Source organism: Pipistrellus kuhlii, unplaced genomic scaffold (assembly GCF_014108245.1).
Source record: "Pipistrellus kuhlii isolate mPipKuh1 unplaced genomic scaffold, mPipKuh1.p scaffold_m20_p_2, whole genome shotgun sequence".
NCBI lineage: Eukaryota > Metazoa > Chordata > Mammalia > Chiroptera > Vespertilionidae > Pipistrellus > Pipistrellus kuhlii.
Genome location: NW_023425515.1, coordinates 36068915 through 36094061, shown reverse-complemented (window position 1 = coordinate 36094061; position 25147 = coordinate 36068915). Strand labels below are relative to the sequence as shown.

The 25147-nt window shown below is 42.1% G+C and overlaps 1 protein-coding gene across 1 annotated transcript in view; it reads left to right on the top strand.

Moving 5' to 3' along the window:
- Positions 1–4778: 4778 nt before the first annotated feature.
- Positions 4779–25147, top strand: part of MCCC1 (methylcrotonyl-CoA carboxylase subunit 1) — a 50772-nt gene continuing 30403 nt past the window's right edge. Inside the window, exons 1-7 of the mRNA XM_036446142.2 lie at positions 4779–4981; positions 7817–7863; positions 10216–10352; positions 11460–11555; positions 17706–17827; positions 18352–18499; positions 18587–18708. Of these exons, the coding sequence (XP_036302035.1) occupies positions 4893–4981; positions 7817–7863; positions 10216–10352; positions 11460–11555; positions 17706–17827; positions 18352–18499; positions 18587–18708 (761 nt within the window). The 5' untranslated portion in view covers positions 4779–4892. The remainder of the gene's footprint in view (positions 4982–7816; positions 7864–10215; positions 10353–11459; positions 11556–17705; positions 17828–18351; positions 18500–18586; positions 18709–25147) is intronic.

The following is a 25147-nucleotide window of genomic DNA, read 5'->3' as shown; positions in this document are numbered from 1 at the left end:
AACAACAAACTTTTTATTATCTCACAGAGTTTCTGAGGGTCAGAAATCTGGAAGCAGCTTAACTGGGAGGTTCTGGCTTACGATCTCTCACTGGGTGGCAGTTGAATTGTTGGCCAGAGCTGCAGTCATCTGAAGGTTCAACTGGTGCCGAAGGATTTGCTTCCAAGTTTACACCATGTGGCATATCCATAGGGAGGCTCACACTATGACAGCTGGCTTTTTCCCAGAGCAAATGATCTAAAAAGGAGACCGACAACCTAATCACAGGAGTGACACACCAACTTCTGTTCTACTCTGTTGGTCACAAGGACCACCCCTGGTACAGTGTGGGAGGGGACTACACAGGGTGTGAATGCCAGGAGAGGCGGAAATTGAGGAGGGTCGTCTTGGATACTGACTATCCCGAGACAATTGTCAAGGTTTGTACAGTGGAATGACTGGCTTACATTTCTGGGAAACTCAGGTAAATAAATTCTAGAATGCATGCTAGGAAAAATTGCTTAATAAGAATCTATACAAAGGGTAATAAGAGCAGGTTGCTCTCTAGCCTGCTTCCAACTCTGCCCCACGTGTAGCACCTGCCTAGGACAGCAACCCCTTAATCCCTGGTCCTGACAGTCCCTTGACCAGCCACTGTTCAGGCTGACGTGGCTTTCCATGAGGCTGGTCATTGTCCCATCGCTCTACAACACACACTGATAGCTTTTCCTCAGGGATTTATTAACGCTCCTGTCTTCTGTCATGATATAATCCAAAGAGATCTGGCTCCATATACACATCCCCTGGGACATCACACCGAACCACGACATGGACCACATCATGCTCATTAGATAAGATAAGCACAAGCGGTCAGTATGCTGGAGGCCTCGGTAAGACACATGTTCCAGGAGGTTAGACACAAATCCTATAAGGATTCAGGCATTGACTACTTCAGTGAAGTTTTCAGTGAGCCAGGGGTTCAGGGGCAGGCCAGAACATCTACTTCAAAATAAAAGACACATGTTATGCACCTTGCATCCTTTCCACAGAGAAGGCAGCACAAAGCCAGGTCAGCCCCTCCAGGTTCTGGAGACAGCATTCCACAGCTGGGAGAGTCCTTCTGGCCCATTTATGAGGTGACATAGAAAGCTATCTGCTCTGAGTGGGGCCAGAGCAGGAAAGCGTGGCAAAGCAACTCCAGGCCTGCCCTCAGAAACTGCAATCAGCCCTGCTGCGTAAGCCATCAGCCAGGCAGACCTTCTGGTGCTAGAGGTGGCAGTGGCAGGGAAAGGTACAGTATGGAATTTTTGACACAAACCAGTGGGAGAACCATAACACAGACCCTGAGCATTCTGGAGCAAGACCTAGCCCATGCCATTTGCGGCAGAGAAACAGCTGTTGGCATGCCACTGGGTCCTGGAACACTTGACCTTGTGACTATATATCTAGAATTTCCCAACTTGGGTTGGATTATGTCAAATCTATTCAGTAATAAAATCGGTCAGGTCTCAGCTGTAGTCAATTAAAAACTGGAAATGGTACGTCCAGGTTCTAGCTCAAGCAGGTCTACAGGGCATGAATAGGCTTTGTGGGGAGGAAGCCCAGGACCCGGGGCCACCCACCAGAGCAGCACCAGCACCCCTCTAGGTGGAGGGGATGCATGTCACCTTCGGAAAAAGGAAGAAAGCCCAAATTGGTTTACAGATCAGTTGGCTTGGTATGTGGGTGCAAAGCAAAACTGGACAGTGGCTGCACTACAGCCACATTCAGAAGTGAACCCCAAAGACAGGAGGGAGAGGAATCTTCCCAGTGGGCTCAGCAGCAAGCAGGGCACTGGTCATCCCAATCTGTGTGGAAGGGAAGGAGGCCCAGGCTGAGAAAAGACCCGGTGTCCTGGGCAGTGCCATGGGCTGGTCATCTGGTTAGGGGCTTGGAAAGAACGGGACCGGACGACCAGAGACAAGGAGCTTGGGGATAGAGGCATGTGGGTGGACACATCAGAGTAGGCGTAAAGTGTGAACAGTTTTGCATCACATGTTAATGTCTACCAGAAAGCACCCACCATGAAAGGGTCACTGAACAAGAAGTGGACAAGATGACTCTGCCAGAGAAGTTAGGTAGCCTTTGTCACAGACCACCCCAGGATTTGCAAAATGGGCATGTGAATGGGGTGGGCATGGTGGCAGGGGCAGAAGCTCTATATGGACTCAACAGCAGGGAACCCCACTTCCCAAGGCCAGTCTAGCCATTGCAAATTAAAACTACAATGGGATAACACTTCACAACCTCCAAAATGGCTAAAATTAAAAAGATTGGCAACACCAGGTGTTGATAAGGAATTACCATTCATTGCTGGTAGAAGAATAAAATGAAGCAACCATTTTAGGAAAACTTTTGGGCAGCTTCTTATAAACGTAAACATGTAACAATCCAGGGGTTGGCAAACTGTCTGTAAGAGCAAGGTAATAAGTCATTGCAGGTTTTGTGGGCCAATTTCTAGGCAGCCACACACCTCTGCCAGTGACGTGAAAGCAACCATAGACAATACATAAACAAATGGGCATGGCTGTACTCCTCTGGCCATCGTTTACAGAAAACAGTGGCAGGACCACTAGACATAGTTTGCCGAGCTATTAATTTGACAGGTAGGTGTATATGCATGAAAAATGAGTACATACGTTCACAGAAGGAGGGGAGGAAAAACACCTAGAGCAGCTTCATTTGTAATCATCCCAAACTGGAAACAATCCAAAGTCCATCCTTAGGTCATTGAACAAACAAATAATGCTGTTTTCATGTAAAAAAAAAAATACATACAACATGAATGAAATGTAAAGACTATGTTGAGTAATGGAGGTTGCGCATTATGTGTATCAGTTCTTATCTTTTGCTGTATAACAAATTGCTCCAAAACGTAATTATTTTTCTAAGACACACACACACACACACACACACACCAGGTTGGGCAAAAGTAGGTTTACAGTTGTGGTGCCATTCTTTTGAGTTAAGGAAACTATTGTAACAATCATAACCTGCTGAAAAGCGGATACGCCCTGATTCTGGGCTTGTTGCCCTTGTTGGCTGCAGCCAAGGACGCCCTCCCTGCCACCGGGTGAGACTCGCAGCTCTTAACTGGACCCGCCTCTCAACCTCAGCAGCCGCTCATGCCCAAGGTCGCCAGCAGGAGCCGTGCCTGCGGGCGGGCGGGCGGGCTGCAGCGCAGAGCCCCGTGACCGCGGAAGGAAGCGGGGACGGTGGGGGCTCAACCATCAGCGCCCGCAAGGAGCCCCCTCACTGTCACGCCCTCGCCTCTTGTTTTTTCTTTATCCTGTTCAGGCCCTCCCTCAACCAGCCAGCTTTACGCCGTTACTGAGTTATAAACATACAATTGTATGTATTTGAAGTGTGGTGTGTATGCATGGTTTGGTATGTGGAATGATGACCGCAATCGGGTTAGCACACCATCACACCGCCTAAGTGCGCGCGGTGAGAACACTTAGGGTCCACTCTCAGCAAATTCAAGTGCAAACACGGTGTTGAAACGGTGGTCACCGTGCTGTACGTTAGGTCTTCCCATGGATAATTGTAAGTCAGATTGAACTATAGGGATGTGTGTGTGTGTGTGTGTGTGAGTATGTGTGAGCACCCTATTTTTGCTAGCTGTTGATGCCAATGTTATGCTTACTTCATAAAAAGAATGAGGAAGACTCTGTTTTTCCTCCGTTTCCCCTGCGCTCTGGAACAGGCTATCAGCAACTGGAGACAACCACTCTTTACCACCTGGGTAGGATTTCCTGGTGAGACCAGGTGGGCCACCTGCTTTAGGAAAGCTGGTTCAATCATCATCATCATCATCATCATCTCTAGTTCTGTGGGGATGTCTTGATTAGTTTTTCTTATCTCTTCTAGGATCTGTTCAGGTAAATTGTATTTTCTTGAAACGTCATCCATTTCATCCAGGTCTTCAAGTTTATTTGCTTAAATTGAGTCTCTTACAAACCTATGTTTGTTTTCTAGATCTGAGGTCCCCTCCCCTTTATGTTTTTAATTGTGGCAAGTGTTCACACACCCCTTCTTTTGATTATATTAACCATCTATTTTATCAGGTGTGGTTTTTTTTTTCTTCCTCAAATCCCTGGGCTTATTACTCCTTTAGTATTAGTTTTCTTAATTCATTATTTTCTTCTTCTATCTTTACTAATGTCTCTATTCTGCTTTCCGTGTGTTTGCTTTTGCATTTTTCCAATCCTTGCATTGGATGTTTCATTTACGTTCACTATGAATAAGCATCTACAGGTAGTGGTTTCAGTATTTTTATTTTTCTAGATATTCTGCAATTCCGGTTTTAACTTCTCTTTCCCAATGGTTCAATTAAAACATGCTTTCAAAAAGCTCGGGAGGTTCTACATTTTTTATTTCAGTTATTTTATTTTAGATTTTTTCTTCATTTTTGGAGAGCAAGAGTTTTGTAACCTGCTCTCCGCCCCATTTGGGTTTTGCCCCAAGACGCCTCCTCCACTACTTCCCAGGCTTTAAGGATAAAGATCGAGAGGAGGGACCTTCTCCGTGAGGCCGAGGGGAGAGCCGAGAGCCCGAAGGCGTGGGAAGAAACACTCCAAACCCCAGGTCCTGGGGAGGCGGCGGCGAGCCAGACTCCGCGGGGGCGGGGCGGCGGGGGAGGCAGGGACCACACGCGGCCCGATTAGCCAATCGCCACCCCGAAGCGCTTGTTCTGTGTCTTGATTGGTCCCGGGGGAGACGCCCACCACACTAGGCTCCGCCCACCGCACAGCTCTGACCTGGACGGTGGCCGGCGGAGGACAAGAGGCTCGAGGCGGAGCGGAGCTTTTGCAGAGTGCGGGACGCAGCCGGTGTGCGCCCACAGTGGGGGCAGAGCCGCGGGGCTGCGGGACATGGCGGCGACCTCCGTGGTGTCGGTGCGGCTGGTGGCGGCGGAGAGGAACCAATGGCAGCGTTTCCCGAGCTTGCTGCCGCCGCTGAGGTAACAGCCCCTTTTTGGGGAGGGGGTTTGCTTTAGGTCCGCGCGTGGAGGGGGAGACATCTCCATGCCCAGTCTTTCCCTTTCCTCTCCTTCCCCCTCATCCGCCCTGCAGCGCTGGGTTTGCCCTATTTTTATTTTTATTTCTTGGTGAGGCGTAGGGGAGGGGTGGAGCTGGGCCTGCCATCGCCTGCTCCCCTCGCCGTAAGGGCTAGAATCACGCGTGGACAGCTCCGAACCACCTACCCCGCGCTTTCACTGCGTTCGGTGACGAGGGGGGAGAGGGAGGGATGGGGAGGGAGCTTTGGAATCCCAGTGCCAGTGACACCAAGGCGTCAACGACTTGTCTAAGGTGACACAAGTGGTGTACGTGGTGTAGCCAGGACGCCCTCAAAGTCCTCTTTGGTTCAGCTTACCCTCAGAAGGTGTCCAGGTCAGACAAAGACTGCGGGAGTTCTTGCTCATTTTTGGAAAGAAAAAAGTTAACAGAAACCAATTCACTCGGGGGTGGGGGTGGGGGCAGAGAAATTGTTTTATCAGAAGCTCCGTTTGCAAATTTAAACAAAGCTGCCAGATGACTCGTAGCTAGCCTCATGCCAGATCATTTTCATATTCTGAGCTTAAGCTTCCGTGACAATAACTTTTGCAGTAAACATACCCTTTTGTTCCAAGTAGCAGGCTTCTTTTTCTTCCTTTGTCCCATCATCATCATTCTCCATCATTCTGGAAAGACGATATAGCTTAGTGCTGCAGGGGACACACTCAGACGTCAGGGGTCTCAGCTTTGCTACTCACTGGGTGTGTGAGCAACCTTGGGCAAGTTACTTAATACCCCTTTGCTTCAATTTTCTGACCTAGGAGGAGGTGATGATACTAGTCCTAGGTCAGAAAATAATACTACTACTTTGGATTGTGCAGGTTAAAAGAATTAATACATGGAAAGAGGCTTAAATGGAATCTGGTACATATTATACTTAAAAGAAACCAGTGCCGTTCCTATAGTTCCTGTTTTATAGATACCTATCTATAACTGCCTAGTTCTGACAGGGTTTACCTCCATGGAGCAATTTATTCCGCTAGGGCTTGACTCAATTGAGCAATTTGGGGGAGTATTTTATTGTACCTGTTTCAGAAGCAACTTATTAATTTTGGCTTTTAAGCCATTGTTTTAAGTTGTAGCTTAAGTCATGCTGAAAAAATGGAATAGATCAATCAAAACATTGTTGGGATAGAGGATTATAGTTGAGTGGTGTATATGTGTGTGTGTGTGTGTGTGTGTGTCTGTGTTCACTAGAAAATGGCATAAGAAAACTTTAGGTTAGCAATAGCCTTGAAACTTAAGTCCTAAACTGGGTTTAGCAAAAAGCAGCCATTTCTCAAATGGTTTTTTAAAATATGATTTTATTGATTTTTAGAGAAAGAAGAAAGGAGAGAGGTAGATAGAAATATCTATGGGAGAAAAACACTTATATCCAGGATAGGCCTTGAATCTTATCAGAAACCTATCTGGAGAGTGTGATGGGAAGATGCTATGAACTAGAAAATACCTTATAAAGATCAGAAAAGTTGATTCCCTCTCCTTGAAGGTAAAAAGAAGTGAGGTCAACCCTAGCTGGTTTGGCTCAGTGGATAGAGCATTGGCCTGCGTACTGAAGGGTCCCACGTTTGATTCCATGTAAGGGCATGCCCTGGGTTGCAGGCTTGATGCCCAATAGGGGGCATGCAGGAGGTAGCTGATCAATGATTCTCTCTCATCATTGATGTTTCTATCTTTCTCTCCCTCTCCCTTCCTCTCTTAAATCAATAAAAAAATTTTTTTAAAGTGAGCCCTGGCCAGTTTAGCTCAGTGGATAGAGCATCAGCCTGCACACTGAAGGTTCCCAGGTTCGATTCCTGTCAAGGCCATGTATAATACCTTTGTTGCAGGCACATCCCCAGGAGGCAGCTGATTGATGTTTCTCTCTCATTGATGTTTCTAACTCTCTATCCCTCTCCCTTCCTCTCTGAAATCAATAAAGATATATTAAAAAAAAAAAAAAAAAAAAAAAAAGTTAGGTCAGTCCTGACCAGCATGGCTCAGTGGTTAAAGCACTGGCCTTTGCACCAAAGGATTTGATTCTTGGCCAAGGGGACATATCTGGCGGCATGTTTGATCCCTGAGCCTTGTCCCCGGGGTGGGAAGGGTGCATGTAGAAGACACCCAATTGATATGTCTCTCTCACATCAATATTTCATTCTCTCCCTCCTCATCCCTCCCTTCCTTCCACTCACTCTGAAAATCAATGGAAAAAATATCCTCGGGTGAGGATTAACACACAAAAAAAGAAAGAAAGTGAGGTCAGCTGAATTGGAAAGATATGGGAAAGCAGTAGCATCTTGAGGGCGTCTTCTTGTGGAAGTCTAATGTTGAAGCTGTGGGTCTTCTATCAGTCCTTCATAGACGGCAACATCGGATTGAGTGTGCGTCATGGGACAATGATGGCCTATAGAAGGCCCTACAGTGAGGAGGAAAAGTTCCCCTCCACCCTTCAAGGTTCTTCTGGCTCAGTAGGTCTCTTGTACACAGCATATAGTTGGGTCAAATGCCAGTCTCAGGAGCAAGTAGATTAAATGACTCATTCAAGGACACAAACTGCCAGGGAGAACAGCCAGAACTATAACTCCTGATTTCTAGATTAGTTTCCTTTCCACAAAGAATGTTTAGTAAATCACTTTGTAGGCTTACTAAGGTCATATCTGTACTTAGTTTCAGGTTTTAAAAAATTTAGATTATTTGAAAGAATATTGACTGATCTTGTATATTACTTAATTATAACTCCATTTGAATTCATTTTATAGGAGATGGGCTTGGAAGCAAAGAACCATGAAGTATGCAACAACCACAGGTATTAACAGTTTTTGTTGTACTGTTTGGCTTTGCTTCAGATGGTGAAGTAAGAAATGGAAATGTTTAATCCTTTAATTGGTGCATAATAGAAGTAGTTCTCATATACTTTTGAAGTTTTGGGTTTTTGTGATAATTTTTTAATAAGTTAATGTCATTGTTTTTATCTCCTTTGTGTCATATATCTTGCTGTTGTATCTAAAATATGTAGGAAAATATATTTTATATTTATGTTATTTCTACTCTCATAGTGTATTGAATTGGAAAAACATAACTGTGATGATCTAAATCAGTGCTTTATAACATGTATTTTAAGTAGTAGGACTTTTTTACTCAAATAAAAGTTTACATTAAATTCCCAATTATAAAACATTTAAATATAACTTGTGGGTGATTGGTGTGTAGCTCTCTCCCCCTCCTCACTAAATACAAATGTGTACTTCATCCCATCACCCCCTGTGACCTGTGACAACTCTTGGGCTCTATAGATCCCTATTTAAAAACATTGTTTTTTAAGTTATATATAACCTATTTTTTTGAGAAAAGAACTATTATGAACTGTCAAAGAACAACTACATACCTATAAATAATCGCTTTAAATGTAAATGAATTAAAAGTTCTCCAATCAAAAGACGTGTGTGTATTGATGGAAGTGGATTTCATGTATTAGTATAATATCATGTCATGATAGCACTGATGACAGTGAATTGATGCAATATTCATTTATATTACAAGAGAATCATACATCCCTGTGCTCAGATATGTGCACCTCTATGTTCATTGCAGCATTATTTACAATAGCCAACATATGGAAGCAACCCAACTGTCCATGAGTAGACAAGTGGGTGAAGAAGAAGTTGGTAGATATATACAATGGAGTATTACTGGGCCATAAAAAAGAATGAAATATTACCATTTACAACAACATGGATGGATCTAGAGTGTATTATGCTACGTGAAATAAGTCCAACAGAGAAAGACAAATGTCACTTATATGAAGAATCTAAAGAAAAAAATAAAATAAAAACAGACTCAATAGATGCATTGAACAAACTTATGGTTGCCAGATGGCAGGGGGTGGGATGGGTTGGAGGGCTTAGTGAAAAAGGTAAAGAGATTGAGAGGTATGAATAAATTGGTAGAAATAGTCATGGGGATGTAAAGTGCAGCATAGGGAATATAGTCAATAATATTGGAATTAACTATGTATGGTGCCAGGTGTATTTGAATTATCAGTGGATCACTTTGTAAATTATATGATTATCTAACCATTACGCTGTACACCTGAAACTAATCTATATAATAAAAGCCTATGCAACCATTTCGGCGGAATGACCAGAATGACCGGTCACTCTGATGCGCACTGACCACCAGGGGGCAGACACTCAATGCAGGAGCTGCCCCTTGTTGGTCAGTGAGCTCCCACAGGAGGAGTACCGCTCAGCCAGAAACTGGGCTCACAGCTGGCAAGCACAGCTGCCATGGTTTCGGGAGTCTCTCCCGACTCCGAGGCAGCAGTACCGAGCAGTGGCAGCAGGTGCAGTGGGCTGTGATGATTGCAAGCAGTGCCTGGCCTAATTTGGGCTCCTCCCTGGTCACTTGCCGCTTGACGCACTGCTACATCCCCGGAGGGGTCCCGGATGGTGAGAAAGATGTCTGATTGCGGGCTTAGGCCAATCCCAGTGCCATTCGCTGTTGAAGGCAATTAGTCTGAACAACTCAGTGACTCAGGAAAGTGCAGGGAGCTCAGGGTGAGCCTGCCTCTGCACTTGACTCACCCATGCGATGGTGCTCGCAGGACAGACTATGGTGGCCCAGGCTGTGTACATGCAGCAGCTGCTGAAGCTCAAGCAGCAGGCCGTGCAGCAGCAGAAGGCCATCCAGCCACAAGCCAGCAGTCGGACATTCCCCGAGGGGCCCTGGACTGTGAGAGGATACAGGCTGGGCTGAGGGACCTGCCCCCTTCCCCCCAGTGCATGAAGTTCACTGCCTCTAGCATAAAACAATGTTGAATGTCAACTGTAATTGAAAAACTAAAATTCAAAAAGATTATTATTAACTCTGATTTTTTTTAAAGCTATTTTGATCTTTGGCACAACAAAGCATCTTTTCATTTTATTTTAAGTTGAAAAAATCTGAGTAATTTAAGAGTTTGTGTTAATAAGGATATCTTGAATTACAAGGACAAGAAATGCACTGCCTAATATTATTTAAAATGGTCATTTTAGGCTCTGCTTTGCTGATTTTACCAAATAAATATTTATCAGCTTGTTACTATCATAAATATTTACTTTGCCTTTTTATTCCTTGCTCCCCAGTAACATGCTTTTGTATGATTTTTATGGTGTTTTAGGATGCAGCATTACCAAGGTCCTCATTGCCAACAGAGGAGAAATCGCCTGCAGGGTGATGCGAACAGCTAAAAAAATGGGTATACAGTCCGTGGCTGTGTATAGTGAGGCTGACAGGAACTCCATGCATGTGGACATGGTATGTTGCTAAAAACTGGAGATCATATTTGTCTAGTGTGTCAGTATTTTAGTTCTTTATGTTGATAGTTTGTATTTGCTAGTATTAACAGTGTTGCAGTCGTTAAGTTCAGCTGCTCACTGATAATTCCTTTTGGGGACATTTTCCAGATAGGACACCAGTGGAACTAAACAGTGTACTCTGTGATGTACAAGTCCTGTCAATAAGGGTTGATTAAAGCAGTTCACAGAATGTGGCTGATGTACAGGCCACACTTTGAAGGGCTCATAGCCACATCCCTGGTGTGCAAGGAAAAGGACCAAGATTCTAGTTTTAGCAACTACTACTTACTGGCCAAGGGTCTCAGACAAGTCACTCCATGTTTCAGAGACTTGGCTTAACTGGAAAATTAGAACTACAAGGTTTGTACGTGTTAGCAATTATATAATAACTAGCTATTATCGCTTAGACAGAACCCAAGCATGGATGAATTCAGCTGTTGTCCTTCATTACGTCCACAGCAAATCCCCAAGCACTGACAGATCCCCAGTGATGGGTTTCACTTGGCCTTTTTCAGCATTGCGTAGTAGGCCCATTTCTGTCTCATATTGTAATTGCCTGTTGCTGCCTATCCTAAGCCACTTTCATTTTACTTTAGTGTGTGACATATATTATACATAAAAATCAAGTTTTGGCATTCTCCTAATGCAAAAGATTTCAAATTAGATTATTATTTTTTTAAAATATGTTTTTATTGATTTCAGAGAAAGGAAGGGAAAGGGAGAGAGAAATAGAAACATCAGCGATGAGAGAGAATCACTGATCGGCTGCCTCTTGCACGCCCCCGACTGGGGATTGAGCTCACAACCCAGGCATGTGACCTGACCAGGAATCGAAACATGACCTCCTGGTTCATAAGTCAATGCTCAACCACTGAACCACACTGTCTGGGCCTCAGTGGTTTATTTTTATAGCATAAATATGAGCTGGTACTTTTGTATTATTCTTGGAGAACCAGCATTTCTATATTTCTATTCCTATTTCTTTCTCTCTTTCTATGTCCCTGAAGCAGTCCTATATAGAGTACTAGGTCTGTGGTTTTCTAAACATATACCATTTGTTAAACAGGCAGATGAAGCACATTTCATTGGTCCTGCTCCCTCTCAGCAGAGCTACCTATCTATGGAGAAAATCATGCAAGTGGCCAAGATCTCTGCTGCCCAGGTAAGGGTGATGAAGAAATATACAATACAAAAGTAAAGGTGTTGCCCAGTTTTCATAAAATTACTTATTAATAAGAAAATACATTTTCTATTTTTAGCAATTCCCAGTTTTTATCTTTCCTGTTTAAAGCATTAATATGGAATGAACAATCCAAACAGGCTTACAATTTTGTGAACCACCAGGGTGAATTGGCAGCTAAATATATGCCTGATGGGTAGGGAAATTGCCCACTGGTGGTATAGTATTTAAGCAGGTGCAGAAGCCAGAATAGCAGGGTTAATTCCAACAGCAGTATAGTATTGCTAGATTTTCTTTTTTAATCCATTCAAATGCCCAAGAATACTGTGGTTTAAATATATTCAATAGTAAGCTATTCTTAAGAGAAATTAAACTTTTTGAGGTCATTCACAGAATGTGTGATTGAATTCGATATTCACAAGATAGCTGCTTTTTTTTTTTTTTTTTTTTTTGAAGGGAAGGTATTTATCTAGCTCATCAGAGTTCTATCAGTTTAATATCTGTTCAAAAGAAGGGAAGCTAGCAACACTTTGAAAATGAAATCAATGAAATCGTTACAGTCATAAATGGTTATCAAAATCAAATAATAACAAAGTTAGCAAAAGTGGTTCAAGACCACTGTATTGAAAACTAAAACATTGCTGAGTGAAATTAAATGAGTCCTAAATAAATAAGTAGATAAATCATTGGAAGACTCAATATTGTTAAGATGCAATTCTTTCTAAATTGACTGATAGGTTTAATTCACTCTGTATCAAAATCCCAATAAATGGTGGCGCGCATCAGTCCTGCCCCCTCCCGCTGTTGCTGGTCGACTATTTTATAGAAATTGACAAGCCTGGTCCTCAAAATAGCTAAATGCCTACTATATAGTTAAAACAAGTTTGAAAAGACTAATAAATGTGTAGGGCATTTAAATGAGGCATGCGGCCTGCCAGCCACGAGTTTGACATGCTTGGTGTAGGATTTAGACCCTCTATTTCAAAACTCATTATAAAGCTACAGTAACCAACAGTGTGTTAACAGAAGGATAAATATACAGGTTAGTGTAACAGAATAGAAAGTTGCACGTTTATGGTTAATTAATTTTTTAATAAAGGTAAAGTAATGTAATAGGGAAAGGGTGGTTTTTTTCAACAAATGGTGCTGGAACAATTAGCTATCTATATGTAAAAAGATGAACCTAAAGTCTAGTTCCTACATTCTTACTTTATATTTTTCATAAAAATCAATAACTTGAAATGTAGCATATATCTAAATGAAAGACTTACAACTATAAAATTTCTGGAAGAAAACATAAAAGAAAATCTTTGAGATGGTTAGGCAATAATTTCTTTGATATAATATCATAAGCAAGATTCATAAAAGAAAAAATTGATAAAATAGACTTCACCAAAATTTAACACTTTGCTCTTCAAAAGAAACCATTAAGAACTTAAAAGATCAGCCATGGACTGGAATAAAATATGTGCATAACATATATTTGATAAAGAGTGGTATACAGAATTTTTTAAGGAACATTTACAACTCAAATAATCCAATTGAAGAAAATGGGCAAAAGATTTAAATAGACACATCACCAAAGAAGATACACAAATGGCCAATAAGCCCAATAAAAGTTAGCCAGTATCATTAGTCTTTAGGGAAATTGACGTTAAAACCACAGTTATTGTTGTGAGGTCAAACTCTGGATTCAGAATAAGACCACCAGAGGCTGATGATTGATTTAAAAAAAGCAGGCAAGGATTTATTGAACTGGCCAGGACGGCCGTAAGAGCACCACACGCAGGTGGAGTCTGCACTCACAATTGCACTGTTCCAGGTATAGGCAGTCCTTTTAAAAGTCCAAATCACAAGAATTTTCCTTTGTTCTAAATTCTAAAGGCTGGGAACAGCCCACAGGGTAGTTCCCAGTCACATCCTGCTAGACATTGGAATGTGGCCCTATCTTATAGCTGATAATACAGAAGCAGAGCTCAGTGATTACTCTCTAAACGTTATCTACAGTTTCTACCCCTGAAGCTACTGAGTCAGTGGGAATCAATCTCCTGTGGTCCTGGTTCTCAGGCACAGGAAAATTGCCTTAGCCTCCAGGTCTCCACCTGGAAGCTGAGGTAACTACCCTGTGTTTAAGCAGGTGCAGAAGCCAGAATAGCAGGGTTAAAATTCAAACAGCAGTTTTTACCCAAGTATGATTGCTACCATACTTCAGTTATATACCATTTCATACTCATTAGGATGTTATAAATATAAAAGACAGATAATAAGTGTTGGAAGGAATTTGGAGAAATTTGGAACCATCAGATATTGCTGGTAGAAATGCAAAATAGGACAGCTTTTTTAGAAAACTTAAAAGGTTAAATATATATTTACCATATTTTGACCCAACAGTTGCCCTCCTGAGCATTTACTCAAGAGAAATGAAAAATAGGCTTATATGAATGTTCATAACAGCATTATTTATAACTAGTGGCCCGGTGCACAAAATTCATGCATGGGGGGTGGGGTGTGAGTCCTCAGCCCAGCCTGCACCCTCTCCAATCTGGGACCCCTTGGGTCCTAAACCGGCAGTCAGACATCCCTCTTGCAATCCAGAACTGCTGGCTCCTAACTTCTCATCTGCCTACCAGCCTTCTCATCTCTACCTTCCCTCCCTTGCTGGCCTACTTGCCCCTAACTGCTCCCCCCGCCGGCCTGCTTTCCCCCCACTGCCCCCCCACCCGCCAGCCTGCTCACCCCCAACTGACCCCCCTGCTGGCCTGCTCAGCTGCAATTGCCCTCCCCCACCACCACCCTGATCACCCCCAACTGCCCTCCCCCCCTGGCCTGCTTGCCTCTAACCACCTCTGCCTCGACCCCCCCTCCCCACCATGGCTTTGTCTAGAAGGATGTCCGGAAGGTCTCCCGGTCTAATTATCATATTACCCTTTTATTAGTATAGATGGTCCCAGACTGGAAAAAAAATCCAAATGAAATCATGAACTAAATGTAGCATATAGTGGAATTAATTCTATAAAAAGAAATAAACTACTGACGCAGACAATAACAAGGGTGAACCTCAAAAAATTATGCTAAGTGCCCTGGCCAGTTTGACTCAGTGGCTAGAGTCAGTCTGTGGACTGAAGGGTCCTGGGTTCGATTCCAGTCAAAGGCACATGCCCAAGTTGCAGGCTTGATCCCCTCCTGGTGTGCAGGAGGCAGCCAATCAATGGTTCTCTCATCGTTGATGTTTCTATCTCTCTCACCCTCTCTTTTCCTCTCTGAAATCAATAAAAAGTATATTTAAAATGTTTCCCCCAAAAAATTATGCTAAGTTAAAAACGTTAGACACATAAGACTATGTGCACTGTATGATTACATTTCTAGGAAATTTCTAAAAAAGTGAAACTACAGAGGCAGCAGGTCAGGAAGTTGCTTGGTTCTAGAAGTAAGAATTAATTAGTTATGCACATGGGCACACAGGAACTTTTTTGAGGGATAGATGTGACCTAAAACTGGATTGCAGTAATAGTTGCACAATTGTATAAATTTACTAAATTCATGAAACTATAAATCGGTAAATGTTATATATGTAAATTATACCTAAAAAAAACCCCCCCCACACAAAAAAAACACAACTGTTAGCAAACCAGGGAGGACTTCGTGTAAATCTTTTTCAGTTTGCCTAGCATAAATAACATTTGACCACTTCATAGAAAATGTCTAAAATTGAGCATTGGTTTGAAAGAAACAAAATTCCAAACTGACATCAAAATGTGACTTTTCGCATTTTCAATATTTAGCATTTTGTTGTTTACCACCAGTAAGATATGGTTTTTTCTATTCACACGAGTTTCCCAGACATTGGAAGCTAACTGCTTTAATTTTAAAATGTCCTTTAAGTGTAACTATTTTGAAATAGGGTTGGCACAGCTTTCTTTTTATATTTAACTGGAGGGTGAGTCCATGAAATTCACGCACTGGTGGAGAGGGGGTCCTCAGCCCGGCCTGCTCTCTTTTGCAGTCTGGGACCTCTCGCTCCTTACTACCCGCCTGCTCGCTGCTCCTTCGCGCTGCCACGGAGGCAGGAGAGGCTTCCATCGCTGCCACTGTGCTCGCCAGCCATGAGCCCGGCTTCTGGCTGAGCAGCCCTCCTCCCCCCTCCCGTGGGAGCGTACTGACCACCAGGGCACAGCTCTCGTATTGAGCGTCTGCCCCCTGGTGGTCAGTGCGCTTCATAGTGACCAGTCGTTCCACCAGTCATTCCACAGTTCGGTTGGTTTGCATATTAAGCTTTTATTATATAGGATTTGTTATAATTATTATTTTAGAAGAGCAGATGTCCTGAGGGCCACTGAAGTGAGAGAATGAGTTGCTTCATCCCTCAGTAAATAATCTGAGCTGCAGCTGTTTGCTTTCCTGTGTCTTCCCTCTTTCCTAGAGGCATGTTTGCCTTAAGAAAACACACTGTTCTTTGGTCAACGAACACACTGCCCTCTTTTGTGAGCGAGAAAGCCAGATACAGAAATTGGTTAAAACTCTGAGGAACTTGCAAATAACTAAGTCTGAGGTGGTCCGCTTTCACTAAAGTATATGCTGAGTGGCCAGATTATTATGATCTCTGAATGCATAATAATCTGGCCACACAGTGTATATCCTATATAATAAAAGGCTAATACGCCGAAACCAGTTTGGCTCAATGGATAGAGTGTCGGCTTGGGGACTGATTCCGATCAAGGGCATGTACCTTGGTTGTGGGCATATCCCCAGTAGGGGGTGTGTACGAGGCAGCTGATCAATGACTCTCTCTCATCGATGTTTCTAGCTCTCTATCTCTCTTCCTTCCTCTCTGTACAAAATCAATAAAATATATTTTAAAAAATAATAAAAATAAAAGGCTAATATGCAAATTGTCCCCTCGACCAGGAGTTTGGCCAGTAGGCAGGCCAGCCAACTGCCCATGTCCCCTTCCCCTGGCCAGGCTGGCCAGACCCCCCACCCATGCACGAATTCATGCACTGGGCCTCTAAAATAAATAAATAAACACACACACACACACACACACACTCTGAGTGGCCATATTATTATGCATTCAGAGATCATAATAATCTGGCTACTCAGTGTATACAGGCTTTAGTGTATGACTTTTTATTTGCTTCTTAGTTTTCTTTTTAGAAAGGTGACATGGGCACATAGTAACCTGAAGATAGATGGGGTGTGATTGTGCTAGTGTGCTCTTCTCAGCCTGTGGGTTCCACAGTTTCAGTTCTAGGCCAGCTCTGTATGAAGGCAGAGTCAAGAAATCCCCATTACCTTTACTCTACGTCTACTCCTTGACATTCTACCCTAAAAGCAGTATTATTATAAATTAAAATACATGGATTCTTCTGATCCATCCATTCCACTTGTAGATTGATACCTATAAGAATTTAAAGCAGGGACTCAGAGAGATGCGGGTACATCAATGTGTAATAGTATAGCAGCATTATTCATAATAGCCAGAAGGTGGAAACTATCCACATCCATCAACAGGTGACTGGTAAACAAAATGTCAAATATATACATACAGGGGAATGTTATTCAGCCTTTAAAAAAAGGAATGAAGTTCTGATACATGCTACTACATAGATGAATCCGGGAAACATTCTGCCCCGTTAAATAAGCCAGACACAAAAGGGTAAGTTTGTATAATTCCACTTATACCAGGTTCCTAGAATAAACAAATTCATAGGGGCAGAAAGTAAAATTTGTTAAGACAGAAAGTTACCAGGGAATGTGGGGTTAGTGTCTAATGGTTCAGAGTTTCTGTGCGGGGTGATGAGAGCGTTCTGGAGGTGGTTGGTGGTAATGGTTGCCCAGCATTGTCAATGTGCTTAATGCCACTGAATTGTGCACTTAAACGTGGTTAAAATAGAAGTTTATCTTATGTACATATTACCACAATAAAAAAAGAAATACCGATGCTTCTGGTGCAGGTAAGGCTTCAGAACTTGAGTGTGAATGTGTCAGCGGTCTGTGTGGAAACGAGCTTTGATAGCGTCATGTAGGTGGCACCGGCTCACAGAGAGGCCTCCCCCCAGGAGGGCGATGCCGCCTGCACCCCGTCTGCCGGTGGAGTGCTAGTAAATTTGTCTTTTCATTTCTCGCTTCTAGGCTATCCATCCTGGGTATGGTTTTCTTTCAGAAAACATGGAATTTGCCGAACTCTGTAAGCAAGAAGGAATTATTTTCATAGGTCCTCCCTCATCTGCAATTAGGGACATGGGTATAAAGAGGTATGAGTTTATGTTTTTTAAATAAGGTCAATTGAAATGATTTCTTTTTACCTATAAAAGACATGCCGATAATACACTTTTGTTGTCGTAGGCATAAGTTGTTTATCTGTCACTCCAGGGAGTTACAGAAAACATTCAGCTAATTAGTATTTCGAATCAACATGCTAATTCTTTTTGGGGGGTTAAAAACAAGGTAGGATGAGCTACCACATGAAAAATTGGATTGAGGGAAATCAACAGATATTTTAATATTTGTATTAATATTTGTTATCTCAGACTGTAGTTCTTTTTTTATCTATGGGATGTTTTCTTTGAAAAGTTCCATTATAATACAGATAATGAATTATAGAATTATATGCCCGAAACCTATAAAATTTTTGAACTAATATCACCCCAATAAATTCAATAAAAAAGAAAAAATTAAACCTAAAATAAACCATTATATTTTGTAGACTGGGCTGTATTTGTTTCTCTTGTATGAAATTTCATAGAATGTGGGTATCTCGGGCTTTTTTATTGTAAAGTACATCCAAATCCATAATGGCTGCTGCTGGAGTGCCTGTGGTGGAAGGTTATCACGGGGAGGACCAGACAGACCAGTGCCTGAGAGAGCATGCTGGGAGGATCGGCTACCCCGTCATGATCAAAGCCGTCCGTGGTGGAGGAGGAAAAGTAAGACTGTGCGTGCTCGTATTTTCCATTTCTGCCTACTCTCCTTTGTTTTATTTACGTTGTAGTCAAATCTACCTTTCATCTTAGGGTATGAGGATCGCTAGATCGGAGAAAGAATTTCAAGAACAGTTGGAATCAGCCCGGAGGGAAGCAAAGAAGTCTTTCAACGATGATGCAATGCTGATTGAGAAGTTTGTAGACACTCCAAGGTGGGGATAGCTTTTTTTTTTTTTTTTTTTTCTGACTCAGAATTTTTAAATTATAAAAAACGCACACACATTATATAAAATACAAAGTTCTAGTAAGACATAAGTACATAAATTCCCCAGTCCTGCCCCTGAGGTGCCCACTATAATGGTATGGTATGCATACTTCCAGGCATTTTCTATGTGAATAGATACATGTATACATATACAAACAGAATACGACATATATACAGAAGAACAGTGAGTCATATCCTATGTAATATTGCATGTTAATATTATATCGGAGATCTTTCTATGTCAGATCTTTCCATAGATCTCATTCTTTTTGTTGACCTTAATATTGGTTCCATGATATTAATATGCCTTTAATTCATTCAATCCATTACTTTTTTATGTAATTTAAGGTCTTTTTAAAATAAAAAAATTATTGTAAGAAATTAAGCTATATTGCCCTGTCTGGTTTTGCTCAGTGGTTAGAGTGTCGGCCCGTAGAACCAAGGGTCCTGGTTTAATTCTTGGTCAAGGGCATGTACCTAGGTTGCAGGCCAGATCCTGGCCTGAGTCAGGGCATGTGCAGGAGGCAACCAATGGATGTCTCTCTCACATCGATGTTTCTCTCTCTTCTCCCTCCCCTTCCACTCTCTCTAAAAATCAATGGGGGGAAATATCCTTGGGTAAAGATTAACCAATGTGTTTCAGGAGCATACTGGCACAATCACACCTCATCTATCTTCAGGTTACTGTGTGCCCATGTCACCTTTCAAAAAACAAAAACAAAAAAGAAACTAAGCTATATTTTACAGAACTCTGTAAGCATCAGTTGAGATGTTCAGAAAACGGAAATAGTTACCCAACGGAATTATAATTGTGATGTGTTACCAACAGCTCACACTTTCATTGCGCTCACCCTATGCTGGGTCCTAAATATTTCACATATACTCACTAATCCTGCTGATCAAATTCTAATCTAGTTCTTGCAAGAACCCCTTTAGAGGGTAGTATTCCCATTTTGCAGGTGAGGATACTAAGCAACAGAATAGTCACATCAGATAACTTGCCTGAGGCCTCCTAGCTAAGAAATAGTGGAGCTTGGATTTCAACCCAGCCAGTTTGACTCTGAAATTCACACTCTAAGCCACTGCACTAAACTGCTTCTCCAGGGACTGCAATAACAAATGGCATGTAAATACCTAATTTTTATTTTTATTTTCTGGAGTTTTCTTTTTATGCCTATTGCTTAAAATGAGGTACTGATTATAAAAGCTTCCTGCTGCATAGGCTTTTGGGTAATTTACATAGATACAGATGTAGATATAAGTTATCCTGTAGGTCCAATGACCTGATAAATAACTCATTTAGGAACCATGACTAGAGAGGGATTTACCTTGAAGGTAATGAGCTGAAGCTTCCCTTGCATGAACCTCTTCCAAGTCCTAGTACCTAATTGTGTCTTCTTTTTAAAATATATTTTTTTCTAAATATATTTTTATTGATTTCAGAGAGGAAGGGAGAGAAAGAGAGAGATAGAAACATCAATGATGAGAGAGAATCATTCGTCGGCTGCCTCCTACATGCCCTCCGCTGGGGATCAAGCCAGCAAGCCAGGCATGTGCCCTTGACCGGAATCGAACCTGGGACCCTCAGTCTGCAGGCCAAAGCTCTAGCCACTGAGCCAAACCAGCTAGGGCAATTGTGTCTTCTTTTTAAAGAGTGGCCCCAAATAGTTTTTGCTTCAGACCATGCAAGCTTAGAACTGTCCCTGAACATGGCACAGCAAATTAAATTTATTTAGAGTTTGTTTTAAAAAAACAAATCAACCTTAAAGTCAGCCAGTTGATTAGGAGCGTGTATCATATGCCGCCTGCTGGTGGGAAGCCAGGACAAGACAGAGACTCTAAGATAAACCAGGGCTCCCTCCCACAGGATCTTTCCAGAAGAATAGGCCGACCCTCCCAGGGGCACACTCTTGAGTTAGATTGTTGTGGCCACATTGGCTAGCTATTTCAGTGACTGTAGCTCCATGCTCCATCAGTCTTTGAAGTTGTAAATTCTTTCCTTGTAAAACATTAGCTGCATATTACCTCCCACTGTAATTTATTCCTCCAATAGCTGAGAAACTCCTGGAAATCAAGGACCTGCTAGGATATTGCTTTTTCATTCCCCCCTATATATTATTACCTGGCATATTACTTTCTTTATGATCGGCATCAGTAATATTTTTTAAATATAGAAGTAATGTGAATACATTACAATTTTTTTGGATATTACAGGAGTTGGAAAACAAAGTCACTCATCATCTCATTCTCTAAGTGTATTAATATTTCTATATATTTCTGTGCCGTATTTTCTAGTAATAATATTTTTACATCATGAGAATTGTACTGAATACACTATGTTATATCCTGCTAAATAGTTACCTGTTTGAATTAATGGAGTGTGAGAAAATTGTCAAAATGGTGCTGATAACTGAGAAACGTACATACCAGATGTTTTCTAGATCGGATCAGTTGTGTTTATCTGAAAGGCTGGGACAGAAAATAATCTTCAAAGTGTACTATTGACTCTTCACTTCAGAGTCAATAAATAATCTATGTGACTTTAAAATGTAACTAGGAAAATGAAAACTTTAGAACTTTTAGAAAATATCAAGGCACTTCTAATGGAATCCAGCTGTATCCACCTACCAGTGTCCCGCACACATCCTGACCAGGATGGAACGACAGCCAGACCCGCAGTGGCTGATGGGAGTGGCTAGGATTGGATCTGAGATAGTGCTCTGGATCCCCTAAGTTAGGTCAAGCGGCAGAAAAGATCAGTCAGCAAAAGGGAGATGGCACAAGTGGCTTGATGATTACAGAATCACAGATCCTCCGTGATCTTCCTTTGTCCGTAGTCAAAGGAAAACTGTCAAAGTTTTGAGACCTCAGAATAAAAGCTGTGTTGTGTTTCTGCTCTTGGTGTGGCCCCAGCATGTTCCTTTCTGAACCTGGAGCCCCTGCTACAGGGCCGTCCTCTCTGGAGCAGCTGAAAGATAAGGGAGAGTCCGTAGAAGGTAGAATTTTATACCGTAATTGTAACTTGAAAATCAGGTTGGTCAGCTCCAGCATGGAAAGAGCCTGGAAGTTGTTACATCTGAAGAGCAAGTAAATAAGCTGGACAGAATGAGTCAGTGACTTAGATCAGTGGTCGGCAAATCGCAGCTCCTGAGCCATATGCAGCCTTTGACCCCTTAATGTTCTAACGCCACTTCTTCTAAATAGACTCGCCCAGGCCGAAAACTGACTTCTGGGCATGGGCCATGAAGTTTCAATTGCACTGTATGTGCGCGCCCACACGTGGTATTTTGTGGAAGAGCCACACTCAAGGGGCCAAAGAGCCACATATGGCTCTTGAGCCGCGGTTTGCCAACCACTGACTTAGAGCCATTAGAGAACTGAGGGCACAGGGAAGCCACCGCCCCGAAGTCTGGGCAGGCAGGTGAGCACAGCGAAGCACAGCAAGGCTCCGCCCACCAGGAGCAGAAGCCACCGGAGCCATAAACTTACAGGAACACTGAAATGGGAGTTTTGACAAATCGCTGGAGATTGATTGTGGACTAGCTTGATAGTGAGAAAATTCTTAAGCCCCCCAGTGTTAGGGGGTCCCCCCCCCCAAGTTTTCATTAGTTTTATTGCCAGAAATCCCACCAAGTTCTCACAGTGAAAATCTAAGCAATATCTTAAAATTTGGGGGTGGAGGGTAGAAAAGTAACCTTCTGAAATAGGCCCAGAGCAGTCTATTCTCAGAAACAAAGGCCAACGCTCCCAGGGAAGCTTTGCCAGGACCTTTTTGTCCTGGGGGAAGGGCAGCTAGCCAAGTCTAACCTCTAACCTGCCTGTTGTACCTAAGGGTGAACGGTATTAGGAAAACACTTCTGAAGCACAGAGGTCAACTAAACCATTGAGATATAATAATAAGATCATAGAGTGTTTTCCCTGCCCTACACTCTACCATGTCACCGGGGCTACTGTACAATAACAGTGGGTTCCAGCTGAAAGAAGCGCAGACACAGACTCTGTCCAGGAAGCAGTTCTTGTTGAAACCCAAAGACAACAGGAGAAGCAAAAGGAAACCAAGGTTTTTGGAGGAAAGTGAAGCCTCTGGCAGCGACAGCTGCTGCAAACATGAAACACAACATACCTCCAAACCTGATTAACATTAAGCATTCAAGGCTTGTTTGCCTCGTTCCTGGTATGGGATACATCACATATGGTTTCCTCCCTCCCTCTCTTCCTCCCTCCCCTCTTCCCTTCCTTCCCTCCTTTCTTTTTTTGTATATTTATTTTAATTGATTTTAAAGAGAGGAGAGGAGAGAGAGAAAAACATCGATGTGAGAGAGAAACATCCTGACCAGGGATTGAACTATACCCTGGATATGTGTCCTGACCGGGAATCAAATACGCCACCTTTTGGTGTGTATTGTACAATGCTTCCACCAACTGAGCCACACCAGCCAGGACCATCACATCTGGATTAAAAAAAAAAAAAAAAAAAAAAAAAAAAATTCCAAGCCTTAAAGGTTAAAAAATATTTTTTAAAGCACAAATTGAAGTGACAAGGCAAGTATCAGAACTAGACTGAGATGTGGGATTATCTATGGCATTTAAAGTAAGTGGTTAATATGTAAATGCTCTAATGGAGCAAGTAAAAAAAAAACAACATGCAAGAACAGAGGGTAATGTAAATAAAGAGATGCAAATTTAATTAAAAATTAAATGAAAATGCTAGGAATAAAAAACATCATAACAAAGGAAGAATGCATTTGATGGACTAATCAGTAAACTAGACACAGCTGGAGAAAGAATCAGTGACCTTGAACATATGTCAATGGAAACTTCCCAAATACAAAGAGAAGTGAGAATGAAAACAAATAAATAAAATATAACTGAACTATCTAAGAACTGCAGGACAATTTTTAAAGGTGTACCAGGTAACGTGCTTATTTGAATACAAGAAGAAAGAAATGGGAGAACTATTTCAAATTAATAATGGCCAAAATGTTCCCAAAATTAATGACAGACACCACACTACAGAACCAGGAAGCTCAGAGGACATCAAAAAGGATAACTGTCAAAGAAATTTTAAAATTATATTTAAACATAAGAAAACAAACACAAATAGAACATCTAGGAAAAGGCCAGAGGGGTGAAAACTTTCTGGAGTACATCAGATATCTCACAGAAACCATGCAAGCAAGAATCAAGAGGAGCAGAATATATATAAAATGTAGAAATCCATATTCAATAAAATTATCTTCAGACATGCAAGAGGAATAAACATGTCCTCAGACAAAAAAAAAATTTTAAAGTATATTTTTATCAATTTCAGAGAGGAAGGGAGAGGGAAGAGAGAGAAACATCAATGATGAGAGCGAATCATTGATTTTCTGCCTTCTGCACGCCCCCTACTGGGGATCAAGCTGGCAACCCCAGGCATGTGCCCTTGGCCGGAATGGAACCTGGATCCCATCAGTCCACAGGCTGACACTCTATCCACTGAACCAAATCAGCTAAGGCTTCAGACAAAATTTGAGGAAATTTGTCACCAGTAGACTTGCCTTGCAAGTAACGATAACAGAAGTTCTTCAAAGAGAAGGAAAAGGATACAGGTTAGAAACTCAGATCTAATAAAGGAAGAATATTAGACAAGGACTTCACAGTTAACAATTTGTTCAAAATGATAATAAGAAGAGTGTATTTGGCGATGTTAGCTTAAGGATAAATAAAAAGAGGAGGAAAGGTCAAAAAAGCAAACCCAAAAGGAAGAAATCAACTTCTATTGTGTTGGACAGGTAGGAAGGTTTTCAAATGGACCATGCAGTGGAACTGATAAATCAAGAAAATTAATTTTTCCAAGTGGTTTAATGAAGTATTTTGTGGAACAGAAAGGAACAGCTCTGAGCCACTGCTGAATAGGACATTATGAGACTTCTTGGGGTTTTTTTGTGTGCTTTTTTAAAGATTTTTTTTTTAGAGAGTGAGAAAGGAAGAGGGAGAGAAACATGGATGTTAGAATGAAGCATCAATTGATCCTTACGGGGATCCAGCCTGTAACCTGGTCATGTGCCCTCACTGGGAATTAACCCAGCCAACTGAGCCACACTGGCCAGAACTGACTTCCTGGTTTGTTTGTTTGTTTGTTTGTTTGTTTTATTATTTATCTTTATTGTTGAGAGTATTGCAGATATCCCTCCCTTTTCCTCCTATTGCCCCTTTTCACCACCCCCCTCCCCCAAGGCCTTCACAGCTCTATGGTTTGTGTACCTGGGCATGCATATCTATAATAATAAAAATGTAATATGCAAATTGACTGAATGTCCAAACAGCAGAATGACCATCCAGACAACGTTGCAGACAACCACGCTATGACACCCACTGGCACCATCCACGGCAGATGCGATGCG